General features: G+C 38.8%; 1 protein-coding gene across 1 annotated transcript in view; it reads left to right on the top strand.

The window, feature by feature from the left end:
• The window catches only part of LOC128698007 (alpha-(1,3)-fucosyltransferase C), a 31,214-nt gene extending 16,473 nt beyond the window's left edge, over nt 1-14,741 (top strand). The window contains exons 7-10 of the mRNA XM_053790008.2: nt 249-434; nt 10,358-10,516; nt 12,870-13,046; nt 14,211-14,741. Coding sequence (XP_053645983.2) covers nt 249-434; nt 10,358-10,516; nt 12,870-13,046; nt 14,211-14,217 — 529 coding nt within the window. The 3' untranslated portion in view covers nt 14,218-14,741. The remainder of the gene's footprint in view (nt 1-248; nt 435-10,357; nt 10,517-12,869; nt 13,047-14,210) is intronic.
• Nucleotides 14,742-15,772: the final 1,031 nt, after the last annotated feature.

Here is a 15,772-nt window from a genome sequence, read left to right as displayed (position 1 = left end):
CCAAGGGGGCTAATGGGAATGACAGGCTTGTGAGCTGCAAGCTCGGGCTCAGGCACCTACCCTGCCCTAGAAGGGCTGGGCATGGTGTCAATCGGCCAATACATTTCTCACCCTTCCTAAACTCTCACCGTTCCTCTGCAATTCTACTTTCTGCCAGATTATATAATATGTTTATTATTCACAGAGAGCACTAAGCATTATTACGCTTGGTTTATAGATACTTTTTTTTCTTTATTTTAAACTCAAAGGTTGGTTACGACACTAAGGAAATGGATCGAGGTGGACCAGTATGGACACTGTAGCAGTCTCAAGTGTGAACGTAAGGACGAGAAGAAGTGTTATGCCATGCTCGCCTCTGATTACAAGTTCTACTTCTCCTTCGAGAACTCTCTCTGTCGAGATTACGTCACAGAGAAGCTTTTTAATATTTTAAGGTACTGGTTAAATCACTCAAAAGAAATGTTGTTCAGTGTATATTTAGAAGAATTGTATAAACATATTTGCATATTTTTAATGTTTAAAGTAACTTGGGGGTTATGGTAAGCAGCAACCTTAAACCAAGACAGCAATGCCTAAGCGTACGTAATAAGGCAAATAGATTACTGGGATTTATATCAAGAAGTGTAAGCAACAGAAGTCCAGAGGTCATACTGCAGCTTTATACATCATTAGTAAGGCCTCACCTAGATTATGCAGCTCAGTTCTGGTCTCCATATTACAGAATGGACATAAATTCGTTAGAAAACATTCAGCGTAGGATGACTAAATTAATACATAGCATTAGAAATCTTCCTTATGAAGAAAGATTGAAGACTCTTAAGTTACATTCACTTGTTAGACGAAGAATGAGGGGAGACCTGATCGAAGTGTATAAGTGGAAGATAGGTATTAATAAAGGGGATATTAATAAGGTCTTGAGGATGTCTCTCCAAGAGAGAACCCGCAGTAATGGATTTAAATTAGATAAGTTTAGATTTAGAAAGGACATAGGAAAGTATTGGTTTGGAAATAGGGTAGTTGATGAGTGGAACAGTCTACCTAGTTGGGTTATTGAGGCTGGGACTTTGGGTAGTTTCAAATTTAGGTTGGATAAGTACATGAGTGGGAGGGGTTGGATTTGAGTGGGACTTTCACATCAGAGCTTATTTCTTGGGTGGCATTGAAAATTGGGTTGGGCAAATGTTTTGTTAGTGGGATGAATTGTAAAGGACCTGCCTAGTATGGGCCAACAGGCCTGCTGCAGTGTTCCTCCTTTCTTATGTTCTTATGTTTTATGAGAGTTCTCGTTAAACCATCGGCTTGTTTTTGTTTTTTTCAAAGTTTGCTTTCAGTGACTGATTTGTATCTTTCTGGGTCATCTGGCATGTTCCACTTTTCTTCCTATCATAGTGTGAGTTACTTTCTAAAGTTTTGCTTTTCATTTCTCCAGTCCCTCTTCTGCAAATTTTTCACATCTTAGCGCAGTGAGTTCAGTAACTCCCAATAGTTTTCCATAAGCGATTTCTCCTAATCTGCTGAAAGTGAAGAACAGATCCTAAAATGTTAGTTCATCTTTTGCTTGGACTGTTTTATCTTAAAGTTGCTAGTGTGGTTTCCATCAGTCTTGCTTTACAAGTTTCCATTCCTCTTTATAGATCTTATAGTTTGTCTACTTCTGTGCTCCTCGACTTGCTCCTTATGTTTCCTCTGTTACCAACATCGATGCTTTTTATTCCACTTTTACAAAAACGTCTAGCATGATTATGTTAAGTAAGTAAGTAAGTAAGTAAGTAAGTTTATTCAGGTATACACAAATACAGTTACATAGAATTATCATATATAGCAGCATATGTGTAGAGAACCTGGGATAACCCAAAAAAGTCAGACAGAGTGACTTATTTCCATTGGGGTCCTTTTACCTTATTATTATAGTATAAAGGTTATAATATTTTCTTATTGTTCTACAATGAAGATAACATCTTATTATCATACTAAAAAGACTATCTGCGACACCAAGGTCATTAAGACTATCTACAATACGAGGGTCATTACAAGGAATAAGGTAAAATTTACACGTATGTTACCTGGAGTTTACCTGGAGAGAGTTCCGGGGGTCAACGCCCCCGCGGCCCGGTCTGAGACCAGGCCTCCTGGTGGATCACAGCCTGATCAACCAGGCTGTTGCTGCTGGCTGCACGCAAACCAACATACGAGCTACAGCCCGGCTGATCCGGAACTGACTTTAGGTGCTTGTCCAGTGCCAGCTTGAAGACTGCCAGGGGTCTGTTGGTAATCCCCCTTATGTGTGCTGGGAGGCAGTTGAACAGTCTCGGGCCCCTGACACTTATTGTATGGTCTCTTAACGTGCTAGTGACACCCCTGCTTTTCATTGGGGGGATGGTGCATCGTCTGCCAAGTCTTTTGCTTTCGTAATGAGTGATTTTCGTGTGCAAGTTCGGTACTAGTCCCTCTAGGATTTTCCAGGTGTATATAATCATGTATCTCTCCCTCCTGCGTTCCAGGGAATACAGGTTTAGGAACCTCAAGCGCTCCCAATAATTGAGGTGTTTTATCTCCGTTATGCGCGCCGTGAAAGTTCTCTGTACATTTTCTAGGTCGGCAATTTCACCTGCCTTGAAAGGTGCTGTTAGTGTGCAGCAATATTCCAGCCTAGATAGAACAAGTGACCTGAAGAGTGTCATCATGGGCTTGGCCTCCCTAGTTTTGAAGGTTCTCATTATCCATCCTGTCATTTTTCTAGCAGATGCGATTGATACAATGTTATGGTCCTTGAAGGTGAGATCCTCCGACATGATCACTCCCAGGTCTTTGACGTTGGTGTTTCGCTCTATTTTGTGGCCCGAATTTGTTTTGTACTCTGATGACGATTTAATTTCCTCATGATTACCATATCTGAGTAATTGAAATTTCTCATCGTTGAACTTCATATTGTTTTCTGCAGCCCACTGAAAGATTTGGTTGATGTCTGCCTGGAGCTTTGCAGTGTCTGCAATGGAAGACACTGTCATGCAGATTCGGGTGTCATCTGCAAAGGAAGACACGGTGCTGTGGCTGACATCCTTGTCTATGTCGGATATAAGGATGAGGAACAAGATGGGAGCGAGTACTGTGCCTTGTGGAACAGAGCTTTTCACCGTAGCTGCCTCGGACTTTACTCTGTTGACGACTACTCTCTGTGTTCTGTTAGTGAGGAAATTATAGATCCATCGACCGACTTTTCCTGTTATTCCTTTAGCACGCATTTTGTGCGCTATTACGCCATGGTCACACTTGTCGAAGGCTTTTGCAAAGTCTGTATATATTACATCTGCATTCTTTTTGTCTTCTAGTGCATTTAGGACCTTGTCGTAGTGGTCCAATAGTTGAGACAGACAGGAGCGACCTGTTCTAAACCCATGTTGCCCTGGGTTGTGTAACTGATGGGTTTCTAGATGCGTGGTGATCTTGCTTCTTAGGACCCTTTCAAAGATTTTTATGATATGGGATGTTAGTGCTATTGGTCTGTAGTTCTTTGCTGTTGCTTTACTGCCCCCTTTGTGGAGTGGGGCTATGTCTGTTGTTTTTAGTAACTGTGGGACGACCCCCGTGTCCATGCTCCCTCTCCATAGGATGGAAAAGGCTCGTGATAGGGGCTTCTTGCAGTTCTTGATGAACACAGAGTTCCATGAGTCTGGCCCTGGGGCAGAGTGCATGGGCATGTCATTTATCGCCTGTTCGAAGTCATTTGGCGTCAGGATAACATCGGATAGGCTTGTGTTAATCAAATTTTGTGGCTCTCTCATAAAAAATTCATTTTGATCTTCGACTCTCAGTCTGGTTAGCGGCTTGCTAAAAACTGAGTCATATTGGGACTTGAGTAGCTCACTCATTTCCTTGCTGTCATCTGTGTAGGACCCATCTTGTTTAAGTAGGGGCCCAATACTGGACGTTGTTCTCGATTTTGATTTGGCATAGGAGAAGAAATACTTTGGGTTTCTTTCGATTTCATTTATGGCTTTTAGTTCTTCCCGCGATTCCTGACTCCTAAAGGATTCTTTTAGCTTAAGTTCGATGCTTGCTATTTCTCTGACCAGTGTCTCCCTGCGCATTTCAGATATATTGACCTCTTTTAGCCGCTCTGTTATTCTTTTCCGTCGCCTGTAAAGGGAGCGCCTGTCTCTTTCTATTTTACATCTACTCCTCCTTTTTCTTAGAGGAATAAGCCTTGTGCATACATCGAGTGCCACCGAGTTAATCTGTTCTAGGCATAAGTTTGGGTCTGTGTTGCTTAGTATATCTTCCCAGCTTATATCGGTTAGGACTTGGTTTACTTGGTCCCACTTTATGTTTTTGTTATTGAAGTTGAATTTGGTGAATGCTCCCTCGTGACTAGTCTCATTTTGTCGGTCTGGGGCTCCACGCATACATGTCTGAACCTCAATTATGTTGTGATCTGAGTATATTGTTTTTGATATGGTGATATTTCTTATCAGATCATCATTGTTAGTGAATATGAGGTCTAGTGTATTCTCCAGTCTAGTAGGCTCTATTATTTGCTGGTTTAAATTGAATTTTGTGCAGAGATTTAAAAGCTCGTGTGAGTGTGAGTTTTCATCAGAGCTGCCTCCTGGTGTTATTTCTGCAACAATATTATTTGCTATATTCCTCCATTTTAGGTGCCTTAAGTTGAAATCCCCCAGGAGCAAGATGTTGGGTGCAGGAGCTGGAAGATTTTCCAGACAGTGGTCAATTTTTAACAGCTGTTCCTGGAATTGCTGGGAAGTTGCATCCGGAGGCTTGTAGACTACCACAATGACTAGGTTTTGGTTCTCGACCTTTACTGCTAAAACTTCCACTACGTCATTTGAGGCATTAAGCAGTTCTGTGCAAACAAGTGACTCTGCAATGTACAGGCCAACCCCCCCCTTTTGCCTGTTCACTCTGTCACATCTGTATAGGTTGTAACCTGGGATCCATATTTCGTTGTCCAAGTGATCCTTTATGTGGGTCTCAGTGAAAGCCGCGAACATTGCCTTTGCCTCTGCAAGCAGTCCACGGATGAAAGGTATTTTGTTGTTTGTTGCTGGCTTTAGACCCTGTATATTTGCAAAGAAGAATGTTATCGGACTGGTGGTATTGTTGGTACTGGGGGGGGATTTTTTTTCCGGCATTAGTATCTGTATCTGTTGGTTTGGAGTGGAGGCCATCGACTGTGGTTCCACTCCAGGAATGACTGGATTTGGTGTACGATTTCTGCCATTTCCTGCCAGTTTTTTTTCCTTCCTGGCACTAAAAAACCTTAGCTAAAAAATAGAAAATCATTCCCCTCCCTTTCTGTAGCTACAGTCATCAGACACCTTTTGGCACTCTTCTTGAACTGGTTCACGCTATGACTGGCTTTGACATGTGCGGGTAGTCTGTTCCATTCCTTTATTGCTGTACAATAAAAGGTGTTTGAAGCCTGGCCACTGACTGTGGGTACTACAAAGTTGTGCTCTCTCCCCCTAGTTCTATGATTGCTTTGGTTCCCAGCCTTGACAAAATTGACAGCAAGATATTCTGGACATTGCTTGTGAGCAATTTTATAAACATGATTTAGCTTCAGTTGTTTTACTCTGTCTTCAACATTCAGCATATCCAACTGCTGTAATTCATCCTGGCCTACATGTTCTCTTGGTCCCAGCCCCAGGATGAATCTTACGATTTTGTTCTGGGTGATTTGCAGTCTATCTTTCAGTTTTTTTGTCAAGGCAGAGTACCAAGAAGAGCAAGCGTAATCCATATGGCATTGTATAAGGGCTAGACATAGAGTCCTGCGAGCCTCAGTAGGTAGACACTGTGCTTGTCTATACAGGAACTTCAGTCTGGCATTCGCTTTCTTTACTACACTGTTCCCTATCAATTCTCCTGACATGCTTGGGTCAAAGGGGATTCCCAAATATTTTACTGATGAAACCAAAGTGATGGGCTCCCCATTACATTGAACATTAAAATTATTTACCCTTCTCAGTTTATGTTTCGTGCCAAAGAGAATGGCTTCAGTTTTCCCTAGGTGTAATGATAGTTTGTTGTCTACTAACCATTTGCTGCAGGACTCCAGTTCCAGTGTTAAAACATTAGCAATATCTTGTGGGTCTTTACCTGACACTAACAGAGCACTGTCATCTGCATACAGTAGGAGTTTGCACTTGACACTGATAGGCATATCATTGACATAACATAAGAATAATAAGGGACCCAGAATACTACCTTGGGGAACTCCACATGTTATCGGCAGGGGTTCTGATTCTGTTTTGTTGATTTTGACTATTTGTCTCCTGTTGCTAAGGTAGGACTTAAACCAGTCTACAGAACCTATACCGATAGTTTGAAGTTTATTACATAATATATTGTGGTTGACAGTATCGAAGGCCTTTTGCAGGTCTAAGGTTACCATACCTATGAGGTTCCCCTTTGACATTTCAGTTCTCAGGTAATCCATCAGATTAATAAGGGAGGTGTCGGTTGAGTAGGATCTTCTAAAGCCCGATTGATAGCTATGGAGAATGTTGTTGTCATTAAGGTACTTAACTACTTGAGAATACACCGCCCTCTCTAGAATTTTAGATATTATACTGAGTATACTAACAGGCCTATAGTTGCTTACATCAGACCTACTATTTTTCTTGAAGATAGGAGTAACTCTGGCCTCCTTGAACCCCTCCGGTACTGTATTAGTGGTGATTGATAGATTTATTATGTGAGCAATAGGGATTGACAGTTCAGAAGCACCATCTTTTAGGAACTTAGATGGGATGTTATCAGGGCCTGTGCTCTTAGTTGGGTTTAACCTGCTTAGTTCTTTTTGAATAAAGTCATGAGATACACTTACTAGTTGACAACTGTTTGGGGTTACCCCTTTATTGGTATAGTATGTTTGAAACTTATCAGAGTCTGTGTTAAAGGTATTTGATGCAGCTGGTAGTTTACTTACTAGTGTTGATGCAACAGATGTGTAGTAGGAATTAAAGCAATTTGCCACCTTAGATGTTTCGTGGCATACCTCATTATCGATAGTGAGTACTATGTTAGACCTATCTACTGGCTTATGGCTATACCCCAACTGTTTTAGTTGTTGCCAGAGCTTTCTGGGGTTATGCTTATACTCTTCAATTTTTGAGCAGTAGTGCTTTGCCTTTGCTCCTTTTATAAGTCTCTGTACTCTGTTCCTCACCCTTTGGAATTCATTTAGTGCTGCAATATCCTGTCTGTTTGCTTTAAATCTTTTTAGCAGCTGGTCTCTGAATTTCATATTATCTAATATCTCAGTATTCATCCAGGGTTCAGTTCTTCGTTTAATCCTAACCTCTTTAACTGGTGCAATATTATCAAGGATGGTAGTGAACATTGTTTTGAATTTTTCCCAGGCATCGTTTACGTCCGTGCAACTTGTTATCTCTGTCCAGTCACAATTGTGTAGCCTATTTACCAGTGTTTCTTTACTGTAGTTTCTAGTTGACCTCATTTTTATTGTCCTGTGTAGGCCTATCCTATCCCTAGTTATTTTCCTGGTGCAGTAAATGATGAAATGATCACTAAGACCTGTGGTAATGACGCCTGACTGACTAATGTTCTCAGAGCGGTTACAAAGTATGTGGTCAATTAGGGTGGCTGAGAACTGTGTGATCCGGGTTGGAGTATTAATAAGTTGAGTGTAACTATTTAATCCTAGAATTTGCTTATACCTTTTGCATAGCCCGTTATTTTGCTGCTGAAAACAGATATTGAAGTCGCCCAGTATTATTGTCTCGCAATTGTTTTCAACTCCGGACAAGACACTGGAAAAGTCTTCTAAGAACTGGTCCTGGGTAGGAGGGCGGTAACTAGTTCCTACTAAGATGGGTTTGGTCTTAGGAAGCAGCACTTCAAACCATAGAATCTCCAGTTTATTGTTATTTAAATGAGGTCTTGGGTTGTAAGCTAAGTCATTTCTAATGTAGGCACATACTCCACCACCCTTTCTGTTCCTATCTAAGCGTTTTATATTGTAACCATCTATTTTGACCTCGTCGTCAGTCACCGTATCATCCAACCAAGATTCAGAGATGGTTATAACTGCCGCCCTAATTTTGTTAGCTAGAATCCTAATCTCTGCCAATTTAGGAAGAAGTGATCTTGCATTGACATGAATAAAGTGAAGGCCTGTTTTCATAAAACAATCATAATCATCAATATATGGCAATGGGTCATTTGTATTAAAATTAGGTAAATCAATGTCATCACTGCTAAAGGGTAACTGTGCCAAAGTGCATTTGTTACACACAAAATGAATTCTGGCACCGTTGCTATAATTGTACATACATCCATCATGCACCCACCCCTTACACATTTTACATAAGGTGCCTTTTCTGTTTTTCATGCGTACTTTAGTACAGTGTATGCACCTGTTTGTTAGTGTTTGAGATAATAATGGCTGTATTGTCTCACATTGACCTATGTATGCATTACATATGGAGTTAAGGTTATCATTCCTAGCTGCTAGACCGTCATTATTGCCGTCATTTATCTGTCTGTTTTGCCTCTGCACAATAGTTTGAGGTCCTGGATTAATTTGGATATCACCACTTAAGAGCGCTACAATAAGAGCTGTGTGCCACTGTTTTTGTTTGGGTATGCGGTGTTGCCATACCTTGCGGCGATAGTGACATTTACTTTTCTGGTAGGATGGCAACTGTTGGGCTTTTACTGTCCAGGGCGCTGTTACTCCATTCACCTTTTCCAACCCCCATGACTGATTTCTTTCTTCATGGAATTGAAGAAGAAATATAAATATAATTATGGCAGCCTGTACCCCCCTAATGCCTGCCATTTTCACTCTTCGCTCTTTTACTCATATACAATAATATTTATTTCTCTTTTCCAGTCCCTAGTACACTTAGTATCTGCTTTAGCAATCACCACTGAATTACTAGTAAAATTTCCTCTTCAAAAACCCTCTTCACTGCTCACTTTTCCCTTAACTTCACAAAACCCTTACAATTAACCCCTTAATACACTCTCCCCTTCCCATCTCACTTCACAGTCTGGCTTCCCCAATTAACTTCTAACTCCTTTCCATTCTGGTAGATCAGAAAGGTTTAATCCATGGTTTTATCCTTCCAAATCCCCCTCAGTTCCATTTATCGGGGGTTGTGTGGTGTTGTTGACTGCCTGACCTGTTTTGCTGACTCAGCCATTTTTAAAACACTGAGGGGAGTAACGCCACCTACCACCTGACTTTCCTTGAGTTTATAGATATATTTGGCGTTTTCTGCTATGATTCTCTCACTGTACACTGGTCAGCTGAATATAGGTCAGCTACTAAAACATTAACCTTGACTGTTTAACTATTCTCTTCTTTCTCACGACTGTCACTGAGGGATATCCGACCTATAACCTTGGAGTTTTGTACTGTTGATTTGACGATGTCTCCTGTGTTTCCCTCTCTTTAGCACTGGTACAGGTGATATGATGGTGGTACAGATATGATGCTACTGTCAACAGATGAACGTCAGTAAAGATGAGAATTTCACTTCGCTAGTTGTACGTCTGGCAGTAGCGGCTGTTTGGATGCCGGTCAGCCATGTTTAAATGCTCAATTCTTTCCCTCGTTTGGCACTGAAGAAAAAAGTCCTACAGACCTGTCATTTCCTTGGAGATTTAGTTGATCAGGTTTTCTGCCATGTTGTCTTCCCGTTAAACACTGGTGCAGTTGATATGTAGGTCAGTTATTTCACTGTAGTGGAAAACGTCTCATGTCTGGTTCACGTCTGGCAGCAGCAGGTCTGGTACTTGAATGCCGGTCCCTCTTTTGTCATATTTAGTCCATTTCGTTGTCTTCACCGTCAGTTTTTATGTCACTATAGGTTCCTTGCATATTGTTGCAGCAGTACTTGCCAACTTGGCCATCACTGGAGTTCGGATAGGCCCAGGGGACGGCAAGATATAGGAGCAGCCTTGTTGCTGCTTGCAACCAGCCCCCTCGGTATCCTAATGTTCTTGGGAATGAAATTATATATTATAGTAATGCTTAAGCTCAGTATTTGCTTGTTATTTCTTTAACAATGTAGTTATATACTTTATTTGATTCATATTTAAGTCTGAAAGTTCGAAGGTCCACTGTTTCCTGATCATTGTACAATTCCCTCTTTTATTTTCTTTCCCCATTATGTGGTACTCATCTGGGAATACTGCAATGTCTATTCACGAATTTGCCTCGTTGCTTCAGTCCTTCATTTCTCTGAATTGCTTGTGTATCACTTGCTAATACTTGTGTTTATACATTATATTTTGACTCATGGTTCTCTCTTGATATACAACAAATGTAATGTGGTAGTCAATATGTCAAATACTTCGGCAGGTTGGACGTGATTCCTGTGGTATATGGATCAGCTAACTACTCACAGCATGCGCCGCCACACTCTTATATTGACGCTCTCAGCTTCCCCACAGCCAAGGCGCTGGCAGACTACCTCATCTACCTCAACAATAATGACACCGCCTACAATGAATACTTCAGGCGAGTCCTACTAGCCTTTTTCAAATATAAAAATTCAAACAGTGACAGACTATTAGATTTGATCCTTTTATACTAGACATCGTTATTTTTTTCATATATCTCTTTTTTTCCATAAATTACCAAGTCCTTCGTGAAGCTTACAGCAAATCCTCTACCTACTCCATAGTCTATCATCAGTACTTTGTTAAAACATTTGCAATTATCTTCCCTACCAACTGGCAGATAGAAAATATCCATAGCAGTAGAACGCCATCTTTTATTTCGTTTCCAGATATCTGTAGATGTATAATGCCGAAACTTTTGAATAATCATAAATTAGACCATACCCCCGGCCGGGATTGAACCCGCGGTCATAGAGTCTCAAAACTCCAGCCCGTCGCGTTAGCCACTACACCAGCTAGCCACAATAAGATTCATCCAACTAGGTATATTTCTACACCATAGGAAAGTTAGCACAGGCACCTCTGTGACCACAAATGCAAGCTTTTACAGACGAATCTCCAGCTAGCGTGGCCGTGACGAACTCTAGCTCAAGTCCCTTCACTGCCGTCAACATGACGGGCTGGAGTTTTGAGACTCTATGACCGCGGGTTCAATCCCGGCCGGGGGTATGGTTTATTTGCAATCGTGTCATTACGATTTCTTGAATCATAAATTAGAGTTTTGAATGTTGTAATATTCGTTAGTCTGCATCTTTAAACGACCCATTGGTGTGTTAATGCTGTCTGTTCAATACTGTTATAATATTCGTCAGGAGACTGAACAAGTGTCTAATAACAAATCTCAGTTATATAGATGATCCGAAGTTCTATTGTTTAATGGTTTGGTAGTTTGTCAGGAAGCAGGACAAATATTTCCTGAAGCGGTTCTTGGTCACATCTGGAGCATTTGGTCATCTGACCGAGGCCTACTGCTGGCTTACCGCTCCACCCCATTAAAAATTGTGCTTATGATTATAAACCATTTTATAAACGTTTCTTATATTATTAAGCATATTTTCTTTACCTGCCCTAATTAAGTTAACATATGGTATTTATAACGTCAGTTAACTAATTTTTTTCAGGTTCGTATATACACAAAATTAAATGTTTCTAATTATAATATGTTGTTCATTAATACTGTACTCAGCCAGTTTTATTAAAAAAATCACCACCTATTAATCACTCTCTCAAAGAAACCCTTAACAGGGAAGGATGGAGGATGTCTTGAGTTGGTAAGTGATCCCAGACATTGTATGACCCCTGTGAGTTTAGTGCTTCACCAATAATAATAATACGGTTAATATTTGCTTTAGTTGGTCGGTTCGTTAGGTTAGGTTAGGTAATGTTCGTCAGGAAACAGGACAAGTGTTTCCTGACGCGGGTCTTAGATGATGACCCACCGTTGGAACTTTTGGTTATCTGACCGAGGCCTTCCACTGGCTTACTGGTCCACCCCTTTAAAAACTATTGGTCAGTTATAACCATTTAAATTCAACTGGTTGGTTCGTTATTATGTAATTTCTACAATACTGAATGGTTTTTAAATTTAAAGCCAGTATATTTAAGATTTATGGAAAAAAAAAATTATTGTAACGAAACAGCAATATAGACGATCCTAGCTTAACTTTGAATTTAACTCAAATTTTAGGTTCAATAAGGATAGGGCGGATTTAATTTTATATTAATAAAAAATAAGCTATTTTTTTTAAAGACCCTAAATATACATGTCCATCCTCACTACATACCCAATATTGGATAATTTACAGAATAACCCATATTTAAATTAAAATTTGATAATAATAATTATATAGAGGCGAGATTATTTTTTTAGCCTAAAGGTTATAAATGACCATAATTTTTAAAGGGGTGGACCGGTAAGCCAGCGGAAGGCCTCGGTCAGATGACCAAAGCTCCAAAGGTGGGTCATCATCTGACTAAGACCCGCGTCAGGAAACATTTGTCCTGTTTCCTGACGAACCTTACCTAACCTAACCTTTTAGCCTAAGTTATTATGTAAATTCTACAATGTTAGGAGGGATGTACATTGGATAAAATACTATTTTCGGTCAAGGGCAAAAAAAAAAATTTTTTAAGGGGGGTAACCAAGAAATATAAAATAAAAATTAAACCCAACCTTACTTAATCTAACCTAGAGTTCAATTCTAGTTTACTTTGGGTTACTTTTCTAACAACAAAAAATTTCTCCCCATATGCCCAAAACAAACCCATTTCATTTGTATAACCTATTCAATATTGGAGAATTTACATAATGAAAGACACAAGGCCCCTATTTCAAAATTTTTATAAATCAACAAGACTAATAATTAATTTTTTTGTTGGTTAGAAATCTGAGAGTACATGTTTGTCCTCAGATGGAAGAGATTTCACAGGCTTCCAGGCTGGTCAAAAGTGGCTAGGTCTTACTGTGACATGTGTGAGAGATTACACACGGACAACAGCACTAAGGTCTACAATCTAAAGAAATGGTTTGTTGATGATTCTCACTGCAAGTCTAAAAGCAGCCGGGATATCAGCTCCTTCATTAATGGGTATGATGTTTTCTCTTACATAACCTCTCCATCATTGATAATTGTTATTATCTTTGTGTTATTAATGTGTTGCCTGGGCAGCTTGGCAGCACTGACTACGTTACGCATTGTAAACTTATAATATTGTACTATTTCCTACAAATAATATATATATATATATATATATATATATATATATATATATATATATATATATATATATAATATATATATATATATATATATATATATATATATATATATATATATATATATATATATATATATATATATATATATATATACATATATATACATATATATATCTTCGATATAAATATCAAATTATTATATAATTTTTGTTGTTTATCTGAGATATATTTATAAAATATATGAATAAGATTATTTTTAATATGTGATCTATATAATTAGGACCCAAATTTATTTAGGAAATACTTGTTCTCTCTACTGACTTATGAAACAATATAAAAATTTTTTAGCTTATGTGCTGAGAGTTTAATCTCTATATTAAGGAATAAAATAGTCTCGTCTGGTGGTGAACAGGTGATGTGAACCTTAATGATTTTCATGTAGTCGATTGTTTTATATCTTAATTAATATACCAGACTAGGATAACACAATGAAATCGAACAAAGTAATGGATACTGAGTGGTGTGTATCTTTCAGTATATGTTCATGTTGAGAATTTGTTTTTAATTTCTTAAGCAAGGGAAGAATTACTGTTGTATAGACCATTCCCAAATCTGATAATAATAATATATATAACATTGACCAGAGGCACCTGTATATCTCTTGATGTGTGCGCCCAGACAAACTGCATATACAAGCGGAAATGTATAAATCTCAGTATGTATACTCTTGGGAGTTCATTTTAGTCTATACCTGGAGGGGGTAGCGGGGGTTAACGCCCCCGCGGGTTGCATGTACTGATAGGCATTAAGCCTTGATTAGTGAAGAAAAGGTTATTATATGGAGCCATAATTGATACTCTTGCAGTGGAATTATTATAATCAAAAAGAAGCGCTAAGCCACAAGGGCTATACAGCTCTTGCAGTCGAAATGTTTTAAAACCAATTAGCCTAATTAACCAACCAATACTACTACTACTAACAATAATATCGCATATTCCTCTTCAACTAATCTCACAACGCGTTTATTTCCTAGGTTCTGAGTTAATATTGCAACGTATCATCATAGTCTTGGCACACGAGTTCCCATCTGGCTACCATTACCTGGCATCTATCACAGCTACTGCTTTGTCCTGTTGATTTACACACGTGTCAACAACTGTACCAGGCCAATTGGCTACATGAAGATCAGGCCAGTCCGCAGTATGTTTCTGCTCTCTTGCGTTACTTTCGAAAATTAACACATTTCGAGAGAGGTAATGTGAACAGAATCGAATGAAGAATGATCCCTGATGAGCAATTATATTTGGAATGTTGAATTGGCATGTCTCCTGTTAATAACATTACTAAAAATAAAAATATATAGAATTATAGCCTTTTCAACCAAAGTTCTTACTATATGGGCATCTACTGAAGACTTTAGTGTCAAAACGCAATTAATATTACTTACATATACATTCATACTGCTCTACATGACCAATGGAACTTTTCTCTCTTCCACTGTTATCACAAATTTAAGATGATCCAGCCCATTGGATTTACTATTCAATAAATACGGTTTAATTCCTGCATTGGTTTTTTTCCCTCCGACTTAAAGTCAAATTCATCCGTTAAAAGAATAATAGTCGCAATACTATGACTGAAATAATACACAAATAACCAATTATTATTATTATTATTATTATTATTATTATTATTATTATTATTATTAATATTATTATGGGAAACGCTAAACTCCGTTGGGGTCACACAGCGCCTGAAGTATAGAAGGTTACTTGGTTTGATCCAGTAAAATGCAGCTCCTCTCCCTTGCATCAAGAGCCCTTCCTTCACTGGCATCAAGAATCCCTCCTTGAAGAAGTCTCTTAGCTGTGCTAGTTCTTAAAATTATTAATTATGCCAGTAACACTGACAGATTATGTGTGGACTGTATATATGTTCAATAGTATCAATTACTTGACCTGAGTAATTTGAGTGATTATATACAGATTAATTACATTAGACATTTCAATATTACTCACCAAATTATGATCTTGGTGATATATCCTAACGCCTCCCTATCGGTAGTCACCTAATACACATGCCAATAAACAGTGACATTACCTATTGTGTGAGAATTAAAACACGATTCACGCGGTATACGGTTCTTCATCCAGTCCACACCGCGTCTCATTGTTCTATTATTATTTGCCTTAATCTGACATTTGCAGTATACATCGGAATTATTCCAGATGCGCTCCACATTAACTAATTTCCCAGAACCAAATTTACGCTGATATTATTACTATAAGCTATGATTAGTCACGATTCAATTAACACCCTTCATTAGAACAACATACACACTACGCCATTATCATGTTGAACACGCACTACGCCATTATCCTGTTAAACACACACTACGCCATTATCCTGTTAAACACACACTACGCCATTATCATGTTAAGCTCACACTACGCCATTATCCTGTTAAACACACACTACGCCATTATCCTGTTAAACACATATTACGCCATTATCCTTTTTAACCCGGAATGTTGGTTCTTCTGTGACTTGACATTTTCTAAAAGTCACATTAACACTACATTATATAAACATTAT

The sequence above is a fragment of the Cherax quadricarinatus genome, chromosome 58, assembly GCF_038502225.1.
Source record: "Cherax quadricarinatus isolate ZL_2023a chromosome 58, ASM3850222v1, whole genome shotgun sequence".
NCBI lineage: Eukaryota > Metazoa > Arthropoda > Malacostraca > Decapoda > Parastacidae > Cherax > Cherax quadricarinatus.
Note: the sequence above shows the minus strand (reverse complement) of the source record. Positions and strands in the feature narration are given on the sequence as shown.